We start from the raw sequence: 14673 nt of genomic DNA, 5'->3' as shown, positions 1-14673 counted from the left end.
CGGTTGTTGTTGGTGCATCTGGATCTCCTTCACAACAGATTCTGCCTCTTCCTCAGCCTCCTCATTTGTATTTCTACAAGGTAAGTCCTTTAAATATAATGGCGGGTTATGTTTATTCTATATTCATTTCTTTCCTTAGTGATTTATACACTTCACGCTATCCTTTTTCTGCTTGAGAATTATTCTCCATAATCCTTAAGTACGTACAGCACCCCTAGCCATAATTCTATAGATGCACTGTACAATTATGTCTTGTGGGATCTCGGCCAAATGAAGGCATCTTACACAACATGTCCTCTTTTTTTATGCCAATATGCATATTCATCTGTTGCGTACTTTACTTTAAAGAATAATATCCTAGTTATTGTGAAGAGATTTTTTTCTTATTTGATGAAGTATGGAATACGGGATTTAAATCTCCTAAAAACTCCAATAGTCCTACCTGTCAGATGGGTTGTTCATGGCGGGCTTGTTCTAACTCTCTCTTGGAACAAGGTAGAGATGATTTAATCATTTGATAGCTGCAAAGACAGAGACAGGGCACTTTTGAATGTGGCTTTACAATGATATGATAAGGGCATGTGTTTGTGTCCAAAGAACATGATGCGTCAATGTAGAAATTCTCATTGTGATGAAATCACTGGGGGGGTGAATTGACCTGAATATGCGATGTGAACGTCTGGTGGCAGGGAAGTTGACATGGTTCCCTTTCATCTCCAAAATGATCTGAATAAATTTGAAAGGATTATTAGGATTTTCAAATACAACATTTCTTGAATCGTTAAGGCTTAAGACCTTTCTTAGATGTTGTTAGGATGCTGCAATCTGAAACATTGTTATTAAAATATGAAATTTAAAAGATATGAAGGTCATCATAGTTCTGTGTGGCTCAATTCTAAAATGGTCACATCAATCACCAGAAAAGAATTGGAGCTACTCATCGCGGATCAAATAGGAATAAAAGGTTATAGCATACTCCGTTGAAGGGATCCTAGCGGCTCCAAGGATCCTGCAGTGAGTTCTGCTATAAACATGTTATTGCCTTTTGATCGCGGTAGTGGTCGCCAATTTCTTGTGTGTTGATGTGGATCTTAGAGTAGGGGATGCACAGAGAGAGCCATAAGGTAAAGCATAGTAAGTCAGTACAGGGTATGAGCTTTGAGAGGTCTTTTTGTTTTGAGCTCAAATCTAAGGGGTGCAACCTAATTCCATGAAGACTAGGTGGTATGTGATGTTATGATAACACCTGTAATGGCACAATAAAAGCAAGGCCAGAGACTTTATATCTATACCTTGGAAAATTCATGTCCTCTGTACTCGCTGCAACATTGACTTGTGGAGAGAGGTAGAAATGGCTTTCACCTATCATGGTATGTTCCTAACGCTCCTATGGTGGGTCTGTCTTGTGAAGTAAGCTTTTGGCCCCTGCTGCATCCTCTTCGGATGCCAGCGCCGCTCACGGACTCGTGACTTCTTTATATAAACAGGAGTGAGAAAGTGTGAGACTTTTGCCTGGTGAGACTGTGCACACAGGTTCCCCGGGCAACTTTGTGTTATTGATTATACTATGTATTTGACTTTTCTTCTCTGCAGTTATAGTAAGTTCTCTTTGTTTTACTGCATAAGTGGGATTAAATCATTTGTTTTTCTTGTGGGGCCACCCATCTCAGTGCATCCCGGCTCCCACTAGGTGGAGACACTGCATCGGAGAGACATTCCCTGTACCTTTTTATTTAGCAAAGGGATTCTGGACCTGTGTATGGTAAGATATTGAATATGTATACTATAAACAGGTGTGGCCAAGCATTGGGTTCACGTCACTTTTCTGTTGTCATCAAACTGTGGCCTGTAGAATCCCTTTAGAGGAACATTTACAGGATGGCTCATCTTTATTTTTACTTTTGGTGTATTATAGAATGACCAGTTCTAAGCAAGCTTTAATTGGTCTTCAATTATTAATTTTACTAGAATTTTTTAAATTATTTGCCTTTTTTCGCCTGACTTTCAAATTGGGGTCATTGACCATCCAAACAAATTTGCTTTGTAAGAGTACACATTTATTGTTATGGCCGGCTGTTTAATAACTCCTTTTTGTCTCAGTCTTCTCCTATTCCATTTGCTGAAATTACAAACTGGAGAGCTGCTGAATAAAAAGTCCACAAATAATAAAAAATGCAATTGCAAATTGTCGTCAAATCATCACGCCTTTATCAAACTAAAAAGTTTATATTAAAAGTGAACACACGCCTTTCTAAGAATGTTTCATGGTGTTCATCATCCAAAAGCGCTTTCAAAATTAAGATTGTAAACAGGCCTCCCCTTTCTAATGATGATTGCAATAAATGAATATATATTTTTGTGGTATATTTTGATGTTGCAATAAATACATTTTTGCACTATGAACCCTATACCTTTATTAACATTATAGATGCAGCTTATAGGTGCAGGGTATAGGGGTAATACTTATGTGTGATTTATAGCAACTGTAATGGGGCTTTCCCCATAACTAAATATGAAAGCTGAAACCTGTCAGGTTCAATGTAACCCTAAATATGAATTTGTTTTAATAAGGGGAACAACTGATGGAATATCCCATTTATCCAGATGAGACCGTTACATATATTTGGCAAGTGACTCAAGGAGATGCCCCATTGTCATCTGATCCACGTTGTCTAACAAGACTGAACTCCAGCTCCTTTGATCCACAGAAATATTTATCTTCTGGGCCTTTTGGACCTGCAAGATTCGCAAGATGGCGACGGTGAGCTCCGCTGCGCTTCTCTGCATTTAAGGGTGAGAATCTTTTAAAGAGGGTTTTTTTACACTAAAGCACATTGAGGAGAGGGAGGGGCAATGCCTGGATGCTTGGGGGGCTTATGGTAGGGGGGTTTAGTTCTCCTTTAAAAAATCAGAATAAGAAAGTATGAATGGAAAATGATGGTCTAAAATATAAGAATACCTCGAAAACCTCCAAAAAAATTTAGTTTTTCTGACAATTTCTAGCGAAAAAAATTCCAAAATCCTATAAAAGTCTGAGTTGATGTAAAGAGGTCCAATAGGATCAGCGCAGCTCCCACTGACTTCTATAGGACCTAGACAATTTTTACCTGACAAAGTTTTGATATCAGTGGTTTTATGGTTTTTACACTTAATAAATCTCACATTTTTTGAGCTTCTTTAAAAAGTGAGAAAACCACCAATTCTAATGGTTTGTGGAAAAACAGCCCGGTAGTGTTGGTATCAGGAGAAGAACTGCACAAGCTAAAGAGTCTTCTGTACCACATGTATAAATTGTGATGTACAATAACTAGTGTTTTATATCAAAGTTGACACCTTTCTTCAGGCAAGTGTATTGTTGAGATACTCAGAAGCCACTGTGTGCTTTAAAAAACAAAATTTCTTACAAAAGGCTACTGCATTGTAAACACTGTGTGGGTTACAGTGACATTCAGAACGCTTACTAAAACTGTATTATACTATGCCAAAAAAGCTTTGGTGTTGAAATGGATGCCCCCCCAACCTCCCACATTACAACATTGGTTGTCACTGATAGGAAAGTCATTGGTAAATATAAAACTGGCGTACAAAGCAAGAGGGTGCCCCACCAGATTTTGGTCAAAATGGTCCCCCTGGCTGGAATTACACCCAGAACAAGAACCCTGAAAGGGCACTGTAGATGATTCCCCTAGGACCCGTTGGGTGATTAACCTCAACATCACTACTGATGGTAATATTGCTCAGTAACTCATGCTCCTGACTCAAACAGCAGACATTACTACGTATGTTTCATTTAACAAATATTTCCTTGTCTTTTGTTTCTTTTTTGTATAGTAACCTTTTTTCCATATCCCCTTCCCTTCCCTTCCTGTTGAAACTCAATAAATATACGCTTTTAAAAAAAAAAAAGCAGGGGACATTACCAACTCTATCGGCATTTTTTTCCTTTTAGATCATGTTTTCTATGCTGGTGGTGCAACTGTTCATCTTCTTAGCGGAAATCCTCCCGAGGGCACATCACCAGGTTTTGCCCTGTTCCCAGGTACCCCTTGCACCTCTCTGGGTGGACAAATGCACAGGGAAAAAATATTTGACTCTCATGAACGTTTTGTTCATACTGTTTACGATGCAGTGTCACAGATTTGTTTTTCAAGCTGCAGTTTAAGCATCCGTTTGGAATTAAAAATTGGGTGATTTTGGAAAAAAGTATACTATCCGTGGCAATTATCATTAGCCTTGCACATGTTCCCTGTGGTGGGAGCTGGTTAGAGAAATGTGAGTAAAGGGAGTGGGTAGTCCAGATCTGTCTATGGGCCTTAGCAATAAATCAAAAGTCTAGTGATCTGCACAGAAATGTTTTTTAACTAATCTCCAGCACTATTCAGCCTCGTAGCTGGTGACACAGGCATGTGGTCTATTTCGGTTATGGGAGAGGCCCCTGTAATCACAGAATTGCTTTACTTTCAGCTCATTTAACTTGGGTAAAGGGGTTAAAGTTCACAATCCAAACAATTTTTTAGCTCCAATGTTTCCTAGCAATTTATTTTTTTACCTGATTTCCCATGAGCGGGTTAGTAAGGGCTTGTTGCTGTTTTAAGTATTACAATTCTGGATAACAGGTATGGGACCTGTTATCCAGAATGCTTGGGACCTGTGTTTTTCCGGATTACAGATTTCTGTAATTTGGATCTTCATACCTTAAATCTACTATAAAATTATTTAAACATTAAATAAACACAATGGGCTGGTTTTACTTCCTAGTTGCGATCAAGTACACACCACAGTTTTATTATTACAGAGAGAAAAGGGAATTATTGAAAAGAAAAATGGATTATTTGGATAAAATGGAGTCTTTTACTTCATAAAAGATCTCCTGATAACAGATCCCTGTATATTATTTGATTTATTTCACAAAAGCATCATATCAAAACTTTTATTTCTATGAATCCGATGTGTAATTGGTACCGTGTATTGCGTATCTCTCTGTACAGGCCTTTGCTGTTTATCTTTCACTCTGACTTCTAGACTGCTGCTTGGTTGTTGGCATGTTTGGCCACAGGGGTTCTGCCCACTGGTGATTTATTTTGTCAGTTCAATGTTGTTCTTCAACTCTGAGCTCCTGTACAGTAGGTTTGTTATCTGTTGTTATTATCTTCCCTAAGCTCAGATAGCTTGTGTTTTAGGAATTATTCAGATATGGGGGAGACTTGCTTATTATAACATATCTTCGCTGGTTCTCATGTTCAGGATAAGAAGTGAATATGGCACCATCTTGGATTTAATTTCCCTGTTTGCTTCTACACTGGGTGCTATAAAACGCTGTCATTTTGAGACATGCATCTTGCTTTTTCCTTTAGCCATGAGGGGGCCCTCTGCGAGGGAGGTATTGTCTGCTTGGAGAATCGCTTAATGCATTTCCCCCTTTAAACGCTGTGGAAGTCTCTCTTTGGACAGGAGCTGACTCTGCCTGTGTCTAGCTCAGTTCATGGCCGAAAGTGGGAGACAGGGTGCAGAACTGAGATTGCAGGCTAAAGAGGAAGGTCCTGGTGGGGTTTGCGGGTCCTTACCGGACCCCCTAAGTCTGTGGGCCCCTTAGGATCATAGGGTTTTCTTCTTGTTGGTTACACCACTGTATACAGGCTTAGGGGCAGATGTATGAAGGGTCGAATATCGAGGGTTAATTGACCCTCGATATTCGACTAGGAACTAAATCCTTCGACTTCGAATATCGAAGTCGAACGATTTAGCGCAAATCCTGCGATCGAACGATCGAAGGATTATTCCTTCAATCGAACGATTAAATCCTTCGAATCGAACGATTCGAAGGATTTTAATCCAACGATCGAAGGAATATCCTTCGATCAAAAAATCTCAGGCAAGCCTATGGGGACCTTCCCCATAGGCTAACATTGACTTCGGTAGCTTTTAGCTGCCGAAGTAGGGGGTCGAAGTTTTTCTTAAAGAGACAGTACTTCGATTATCGAATGGTCGAATAGTCGAACGATTTTTAGTTCGAATCGTTCGATTCGTAGTCGAAGGTCGAAGTAGCCCATTCGATGGTCGAAGTAGCCCAAAAAACACTTCGAAATTCAAAAGTTTTTTTAATTCGAATCCTTCACTCGAGCTTTGTAAATGTGCCCCTTAGTGTTGGAAACCAGGTTGCATTTTATTGATAAAAATGTTCTGAGGATGCCCATGCCTGCTGGTGGGTCACAGGTACTGTAGCACTTTCTGCACCCTCTAATAGTAGTTCCCCTATAAATAGGTTTCTGATATTGATGTTACAAACCCACTCGGTGACACACAGTCTTGGAGTGACCTAGACAATGTTGGCTTGGAAACATTATAGATTGTAGGGTGGGGAGAAGGTGATATCCATAGACACCTGCTAAACACCTAAGCATCCAATTCCAGACGTGTAACAAAGAAGATGAAGATTTTTGGCCAAATCCCTGAATGTTTCCCTGCCTGTTAAACTTACAATACACTCGGAAAGGGATATGGATTTGACACATAGAAAACAGTTACTCATGTGTCACAAATCAGAAGGATTTCCCGTTATCTTAGTATGGGGATCTGTAATATGGATGAATCGTGTGCATTTTTGCTTACCTGCCAGTATTCTGTGTTCACAGGAGAAATGGCTGTATAGTAACCCCACAGGGCAGGTTCAGGCTTTGTACCCACATGCATCTTCTCATCTGCCCAATGAATATTGTGTTGTGCATTTTAACCTTCATTGATTGGGGCTCAGGGCTGGAGAGAAGGGAAGGTGAGAGCCAGTTTGCTCATGTGTGTTATATTCCATATGGTGGAGGCACCTGATAGGCCAGACTATGAAAATAAGAATGGGATCCATTCCTCATATTAAATATGGTTGCTGGGTATTGGAATATAGACTATGTCTCTATACACTGAATGCTTTCAAAATGTTTTATTTTTCATTCCCTTTTATATCCATATGCTCTTAATGTGATACATTCAAGTGTCAGTTTCAATTAAACTCTGGTTTATCTTATACATTTTTTTTCTTTCCCTCCAGGTTTTTGATGTGCGTGTGCCAGTGGGTGCACTGAGTATACAGCCTTATTGCCATGATGGAGGATGCCCAGAATGACCATTATAAACAGAATCTCCATCCTGTTATCCCAGTGTAAGAATGCTTGTTGCAGCAGCCATGCCCGCTGGAGGACTGTGTCTCTCACCTACAGGTACTAAACCTTTCAATGTTTCTTCATTGCTAATTTGGTCAATTCTGTCACTCAGAATAAAGACACACACACAGTGTCTTATCGGTTAATCTGTGCAAGACACAGCTTTATTAATCATAACAATGAAAAATGTGCGATTTTTGATCCAGAGGAAGGCAAAAACCTCTGTGAAGCTTTGTTCTATCTGCTTCACTAGAGGGAAAAATTCCTTCCTGACCCCTTAACGGCAATCGGATTTGCTCCCAGGATCAATGCACCATATTACATCAAGTGAAAGGAAAATGGCAGCATACACATGAGCACCAGTAAGCTGTTTAGTGAAAAACTGCATTCCCTTTCATTCCATTCTGCAGACCCCGGCCTCTACAGTTTGAGAGATGGAGTAAAATGGAATGCAGGTTTCACCAAGTGGCTTAAGGGTACTCCTGTTTATGATGCCATATTTTGGTGTAAAGAGGAGAAGAGGAACTGCTGATGGTATTACAGTGCAAGGAAAGGAAGGCACTGCTGGTGATATTACAGTGAAAAGGAAGGCACTGCTGGTGATATTACAGTGGAAAGGAAAGGGAGGCACTGCTGGTGGTATTACAGATGAAGGAAAGGAAGGCACTGCTGGTGATATTACAGTGGAAGGAAAGGGGAGGTACTGCTGGTGGTATTACAGTAGAAGGAAAGGGGAGGCACTGCCGGTGGTATTATAGTGGAAAGGGAGGCAGAAGAGACATTATTGGTAATGCTATGGTCGATGGTAGAGAAGGCACTGCAGGTGGAATTGGGGTACTCTTACCTGGTGGAGCTGTCAGGTGGTGCATTTTCCCAACTCCAGCCTGCAAAAGACAAACAATATAATTTGAAATGCATTCCTCATATTTTACTTTGCAATTGATATTCCTGAAACCCTATAATACTTTGGGGCACATTAATCACCAAATTGGGTGGTTTGTTGAAATAAAAATATTGACTAATTGTGGTTGCAACTTTTCCAACAACTTGTGATTACAAATCATTGGTTTCCATGTATTTTTAAACAATTTGTACAGTTGTGATTTCTGTGACATTTGGGGTGAAATTTATGGTGGCTTTCTACTTGCCCAAATGATGAAGATACACTTCCATTGGTTTCCTTGGAATGTGAACAGTTTCAGCAGCCTGAGAGTTTGTTGTGATTGTTTTTTGCCACGTATACAAAAACCACAAAATTAGAATCATCATAGGGATCATCTTAATATTTCAATAAAATCCACTTTGCCCTGCATGCACGCAATATGGCTGCTCCCATAGCCAGCTCTGCTCTGATCAGTGCCCCTGCACCCATAACTTTAGGAATACTAACGCTAGGCACTTCTTGTTCTGACTTGTGCTTCATGTATTTTTAATTAGGTCTTTTCTTACCCATCATCCCCTTTGGACTTAAAATGCTGCATAGTTAAAGTCCAGAAAGGCTTCATCGATCTCGCTTGCCATCTCAGCAGGGGGTCCTTTGGGCTGGGTCAGATTCGCAGACAGCTTGGTGAACTCCTCATCGAAATACCCCACATCCTCCGGTCCATTTAGGCTGGGCACGAACGGAGCTGTTACGTTCTTCTCAATAATATCATCCCAGACAATGCCCTGCAAAATAGGCACCATAACAAATGCTCATTATTAGAGTTTCATCATTAGAAGCTGAGGATATGAAAGGACTGTATCTCTTGGATAATTATTTGGACAATACAGACAGGGGACTTACATTAAAGAATGGATGTTCTGCTACATCTGCGGCATTCCCCGGGGTGGAACCTAGCCTCTCCTCAGGATTCTTCTTCAACAGCTACAAGAAGTGAAAATAGCAGTTACACTGAAGAAGCAGAAGCTTCAGGGAACTCAAGAGAAAGTGGTCACTGATTATAATAAACCGAAAGCTCAGCGCTACTTACCTGTGATATGAAGCTTACTGCTTCGGAGTCCAGGGATGAGGGGTAGTGTGGCTCATCCTCCACGATGGAATCATATATAAAGTCCCTGTCGTATCCGGTGAAAGGTCTCTGAAATGATTCATAGGTATTTATTAGGAGGCCATTCTTTTTACACAGAGTGTTTGATGAGTATAGATTAAAGAACAGTATTTAACTTTAATACATCCACCTATAGCTGGCCAAGTGGCAATTGCTGCTTACCGTTCCGAGGAGCATCTCATAAACGATGACGCCAAGAGCCCACCAGTCGACGGCTCTTGAGTACTCCTCCTCCATCACGACTTCGGGCGCCATATAAGCAGGACTCCCAACCATGGTGTTGGTGCGGTCTCCATATCCAATGCCTTTATAAAAAAAGAAAAAATATAATTGTATGCCCTAAATGAGTTCCCTTTGCTCTGTGTAATAATACAAGGTGGCTCTTACCAGTTTTGCTCATCCCAAAATCGGCGATCTTGATGTAGCCGTCTTGATCCATTAGTAGATTCCCGGCTTTAAAATCTCTGTATTAAATTAAAAGGAAGAGTGTTATGACACATTAAAACTGCTGTGAAATAGCTGAGCCATAAGCCAAGCTCAAAGAATTCTGGTTCCTGTCCTTTTCCTACCCTTAGCTTTCCAAGCAGTGACTTTCAACTGTAATTGTCCTGCTACTAAATTGCCACAGCTACAACCCCCCTTTATTAACTCTTACCTGTGTATGACGTCCTTGCTGTGAATTCCTTCTAAACCAAGCGTCATACAAGCAGCGTAGAACCTGCAAGAATAAGAAAATGACATTTGATTATTATATGGCGCATTCATAGAGGATCTAAAGGGGTGCTTAACTATTATATTATAGATGGCTAATTATTAGCAGCTTTTCAAATTGGTCTTCCTTTTTGTACATTTTTTTATTTATTTGTCTTCTTATTCTGGCTCTTTTCAGGCTTTTAAATGGGGGATCACTGGCCCCCATCTAAAAAAGCAAAAGGTACTGTGGCACTGTAGGTACAAATGTATTGTTATTGCTATTTTTATTACTCATCTTTCTGTTCAGACCCTCTTCTTTCCAGGCTCTTATTCAAATCGATGCATGGTTGCTAGGGTTATGTGGCTAACTAATGCAAACTAATTGCAAACTGGAGAGCTGCTGAATAAAAAACTAAATAACTCAAAAACCACAAATCATAAAAAATTAAAAACCAATTGCAAATTGCCTCAGAATATAACTCTCTACATCATACTAGAGATTAATTCAAAGGTGAAAACCCTTTACTATTAGTGTAGCTTACCTCTGCCACTATCATTATCCTCCCCTACTCCTCAGTCTTCTATAACTCTGGGACAAATATCCACCTACTGCCATTTATACTTACTTGGTTGTCTGTAGATCAAAGTGCTGGCTCCTCATCAGGTGGGTTCTTAAACTGCCTCCTGCCACAAACTCCATGATGAAAAACAGCTGGTTTTTGGTGCTGAATGTGGCGTATAAGTCCACTATAAAACTGTGTGGATTCACCAACTGTCCAATTTGCTTCTCTGTTAAAATGCTGAAATATAAAAGAGAAAATGAGTCCGGCACAGAGTAAATTATCTTGGTAACAAAAGCAACTGGGTGAAAGGAAGGGAAGTGAAAGAAAAGTATATAAAATAGAAAAGATTGTGAGACAGAAAGCAACTGCTCCAAAAGCAAAATGAGAGGATTATGGAATCATTCTCAGTGAACTTACTGTTCTATATCATCAGTGGAGTCGATGTTGTCCTTCTTGAGCACTTTAATAGCGCAATAGATGTTTGCTGGAAGATACTCTACTAGTAGAACCTGGAATTAGAAAGTGAGTTTAGTGTCATTGTTACCCTGTATATGCTGCTAAAGATCCAAGTCCTAATTAGAGACTGAATCAGTTACCTTGCCGAAGCTTCCTCTGCCTAAAACCTTAATCCGGCGAAAGTCCCTTGCTGTAAAACTGCTGAACTGTAGCTCTCTGAAAGGGAATAACATAAATTGTGTTTTTGTGGCAGCTTGAAAAACAATGTATATCTATATTAATAATGTATGTATTTATGTCTTATATTGAGGGTTTGTCTTACTGTGTCGTTTCAGCCTCCTCTACTGTCATCTCTTCAGCCTGAGAATCCTCTGGAATGGGGCTGTAATCGCCGGGGAGAGGACCCATCGATGTTTCAGAAGAGTCTTCTTCATTCTCAGGAACTTCACTATTGGGAAGAGGTCATTGAGGTACATGATTAGTATAATGCAAGTTTATAGTAGAAATCAGTCTTAACCGCAGCCTCCCATATAAAGTGTGAGTTTACCTTTCTTCCTCATTCTGTTGTTGTTGTTGCACTGGATCTTCTTCAACAACAGATTCTGCCTCTTCCTCAGCCTCCTCATTTGTATCTTCTACAGGTAAGTCCCTTTAAATATAATGGCGGGTTAGTGTTTATTCTAATTCATTTCTTTCCCTTAGTGATTTATAAGCTTCACGCTATCCTTTTTTCTTCCCTTAGCAAATACATTCTCCATAATCCTTAATACTACAGCACCCCTAGCCATAATTCATAGATGGCACTGTACAATTATGTATTGTGGGATCTCCCGGCCAAATGAAGGGGCATCTTACCAACTGTCCTCTTTTTTTATGCCAATCATTTCATCTGTTGGTACCTTACTTTAATTAGAATAATATTCCTGTTATTGTGAAGATATTTTTGTTCTTATTTGATGAAAGTATGGGATAGGGATTTAATCTCTAATAAACTCCAAAATATCCTTACCTGTCAGATGGTTGTTCAGGCGGCTGTTCTATCTCTGGAACAGGTTCCTGAGATGATTCATCATGTTGATGCTGCAAACAAGAGACAGGCAATTATTGAATGTGGCTTTACATTGATATGATAAGGGCAGTGTTTGTGTCCAAGAAATGAATGGCGTCAATGTAAATTCTCACTTGTGATGAATCACTGGCGGGGTCTGAAATGACCTGAACCTCAGGCGCAGTGATCTCTGGTGCAGGGAAGTTGACATCGGTGTCCCTTGTAGTCTCCAGAACTGCATCTGAAATAAATTTGAAGGATATTAGGATTTTCAAATACAACATTCTTGAATCTAAGGCTTAAGACCTTTTTCTTGATTTGTTAAGATGCTGCCAATGAACATTGTTTTAAAATATAAATTTAAAAGATATGAAGGTCATCTATAGTTCTGTGGGGCTCAATCTAATGGTCCACATCAACACCAAAGAATTGGACGGCACTCCGATCAAAAGGAATACAGGTTTATAGCATACTCCTGAAGGGATCCTACGCCCAAGGATCCCTGCAGGAGTATGCTATAAACATGTATTCCTTTTGATCGGAGTGCCGTCCAATTCTTTGGTGTTGATGTGGATCTTAGCAGTGGGGATGCAGCAGACAGAGCACCCGATAGGAAACATATGAAGCAGCTACAGGGAAGATGAGCTTTGAGCAGTCTTTTTGTTTTTGAGCTCAATCTAATGGGGGTCAACCTAATGTCCATGAAGAGGTAGTGTATGTGATGTTATGATGACACACATGTAATGCCAATAGGAAAGAGGCCAGAGACTGTTATATCTTACCTGGAGAATTCTCTGCTTCCCTCTGAGCTAGCTGCACATTGAGCTTGTGGAGAGAGGAGAAAAGGGCTTTCACCTTCCTCTCACTGATGTTCCTCAGCTCCTTCACTTGGGCTTTGGTCTGTCTGTCCTTGGTGACAAGGTACAGCTTTTGCGCCCCTGCTGCTATCCTCATCTCCTTCCGGATGTCTCTCAGCAGCTCCTGCTTCATACCTGAAAAGCAAATACTCACCCAAGGCTCACAAGCATCAAAAGACTGATTGATGTCAACAGTCTATAGAGAATAGGGAACAAAATCAAGAAAAAAATGATTAAGCAATTGAAATCCTCCCAAAATTTAATGAATATTGAACATTTTTTATGTGATATTTGTGAAGAACATCTGAAAAATGTAACAGTAATGTTTGTCAAACAAGTTTGCAAAATATTTCTTGTAAGCTGAGGATTTTCTCTTTTGCAGTGACAGTTCCCCTTTATATCTGGTGGCAAGGACTCTAATCGTCAGGCATGAAACAACGACTTTATATTTCCATCTGTCTTACCTCAGTATGCCGGTGCCGGTGCAGGATGTTGCACAGTTTGGCGCCCATCTTGACGCTCCTGTATCAGGAAAAAAAGGTTGGTATAAGTCACTGCTTTAGTGGAGATAAAGAATACAAATGTTTGTAGCTGCTGGTAAATGGCAAGCTCAGGACAAGCATCTCTCTGTAACTTTCCCACTACACATATTAACAATGAGCTGCTGTTACCATGCATAGGACATTCTAAGAGAACTAGCCCTTAAATTAAACTATTATTTAAACTAATATCATTAAACTATTAATTAAACTATTTTAGTTGCTTATAAATGTACTTATACAAGTGCTTATTTGCTGCTAGTTTACCCCTGGAACTATATCAGCATGACTGTCGCACTGTGGGAAGCTCAAATATTGCTCCGGGATCTCAGCCCCTGACTCCCAAATATATATATGTGGAAATTTTAAAGACTATTTGTAGCTAAAAACTACAATAATCATTGTCTTTAATATGTCCCCCCATCCCAGTGTCTTTATCGGCTCCACTAAACCCTGAATTCTGAAATAAAAACTTGCTTTCTGTACCTGTCACAAGTCAAAAGGTCCACCCAGACCCTCCCCTTTTTCAGACAATCCCCTCCCATTTATTTGTTCCACAAATCAGATCATTATAACTGTTAGCCCCCCACTTTCCTCTGGATCAGCTAGCAGTTACACAGGTTTTATTTAGACAAAAAGGTTGAACTTGATGGACGTGTGTCTTTTTTCAACCTCATCTGCTATGTAATAAATATTACCAGAGGGATAAATTCAGGATCCCTACCTTCCTCCTGATGACCCGCAATGGGTTGAGCAGGTTGCTGTAATTTCTCTGCTCTTGATGTAAGTTGGTAGTCTTTAAAAAGACTGTTTTTTTTCTTCTTTATCCTCTTCTTTGTCGCTTTTTGGAGTTGCTGCAAATCGCTCAGATCACTAAGATCGCTCTTAGTATTTCATTTTTTTGGGGAGAGACAAAAAGAGATTGTGAGCCAAACACTCTTTGACACATAAAGCTTTGAATACTGTTTTTCCCTTTCTCTATTCTTCCCAGTTATACTGCGCTACTGAATATGTTTGCTGCTCGAAATAACCAGTAACACCAACCAGTAGCAGCTTTAATAGAATGAAGAAGCCAATTAGGGCACATACAAAAGGTTGGTGCAATCAAGGCCCTGGACACCCCCTATCAACCAAGTGTGGGTCCTGGTGACCCCAATATACTTAGGGGACTGTACAGACTAATGGTTAAAAACAGCTGAATATTACTGCCGTATATTACTGGCAGGGGACCTACTCTGATCAGTTCCCTGCACCCATAAACACTAGGGATCTTTATTGTAGGAATTTATTCTTCTGATTTTTGCTACTAATATTT

The 14673-nt window shown here is 40.0% G+C and overlaps 2 protein-coding genes across 2 annotated transcripts; both read right to left on the bottom strand.

Moving 5' to 3' along the window:
* Positions 1-8567: 8567 nt before the first annotated feature.
* On the bottom strand, positions 8568-11322 carry LOC121401223 (serine/threonine-protein kinase N2-like). Its single transcript, XM_041585553.1, has 10 exons — positions 11237-11322; positions 11055-11130; positions 10876-10967; positions 10522-10695; positions 9858-9920; positions 9590-9666; positions 9365-9507; positions 9125-9232; positions 8938-9018; positions 8568-8819 (listed from the first exon to the last, which is right to left on the bottom strand). Exons 1-10 carry the CDS (start codon positions 11320-11322, stop codon positions 8619-8621), a joined length of 1101 nt encoding a protein of 366 aa, XP_041441487.1. The 3' UTR covers positions 8568-8618.
* Positions 10513-14190, bottom strand: LOC121401081 (regulatory protein zeste-like). Its single transcript, XM_041585453.1, has 9 exons — positions 14083-14190; positions 13284-13341; positions 12745-13015; positions 12097-12203; positions 11924-11994; positions 11237-11563; positions 11055-11130; positions 10876-10967; positions 10513-10695 (listed from the first exon to the last, which is right to left on the bottom strand). The coding sequence occupies exons 2-6, from the start codon at positions 13329-13331 to the stop codon at positions 11458-11460; spliced, it is 603 nt and encodes a 200-aa protein (XP_041441387.1). The 5' UTR covers positions 13332-13341; positions 14083-14190; the 3' UTR covers positions 10513-10695; positions 10876-10967; positions 11055-11130; positions 11237-11457.
* Positions 14191-14673: the final 483 nt, after the last annotated feature.

The sequence above is a fragment of the Xenopus laevis genome, chromosome 3L, assembly GCF_017654675.1.
Source record: "Xenopus laevis strain J_2021 chromosome 3L, Xenopus_laevis_v10.1, whole genome shotgun sequence".
Taxonomy (NCBI): Eukaryota; Metazoa; Chordata; class Amphibia; order Anura; family Pipidae; genus Xenopus; species Xenopus laevis.
This window is presented reverse-complemented; position numbering and strand designations above follow the sequence as displayed.

Bases quoted from the DNA above. Each gene is read 5' to 3' on its own strand.
- LOC121401081 (XM_041585453.1), bottom strand. From the start codon at position 13,331: ATGGGCGCCAAACTGTGCAACATCCTGCACCGGCACCGGCATACTGAG. The intron at 13,016-13,283 runs GTAAGACAGATG...TATTCTCTATAG, and splicing joins ACCGGCACCGGCATACTGAG to ACTGTTGACATCAATCAGTC. The intron at 12,204-12,744 runs GTAAGATATAAC...AATTTATTTCAG, and splicing joins GGAAGCAGAGAATTCTCCAG to ATGCAGTTCTGGAGACTACA.
- LOC121401223 (XM_041585553.1), bottom strand. From the start codon at position 11,322: ATGGGTCCTCTCCCCGGCGATTACAGCCCCATTCCAGAGGATTCTCAG. The intron at 10,696-10,875 runs GTAAGTTCACTG...TTTATATTTCAG, and splicing joins TCCACTGATGATATAGAACA to CATTTTAACAGAGAAGCAAA. The intron at 9,019-9,124 runs GTAAGTAGCGCT...CACTTCTTGTAG, and splicing joins CAGTAAGCTTCATATCACAG to CTGTTGAAGAAGAATCCTGA.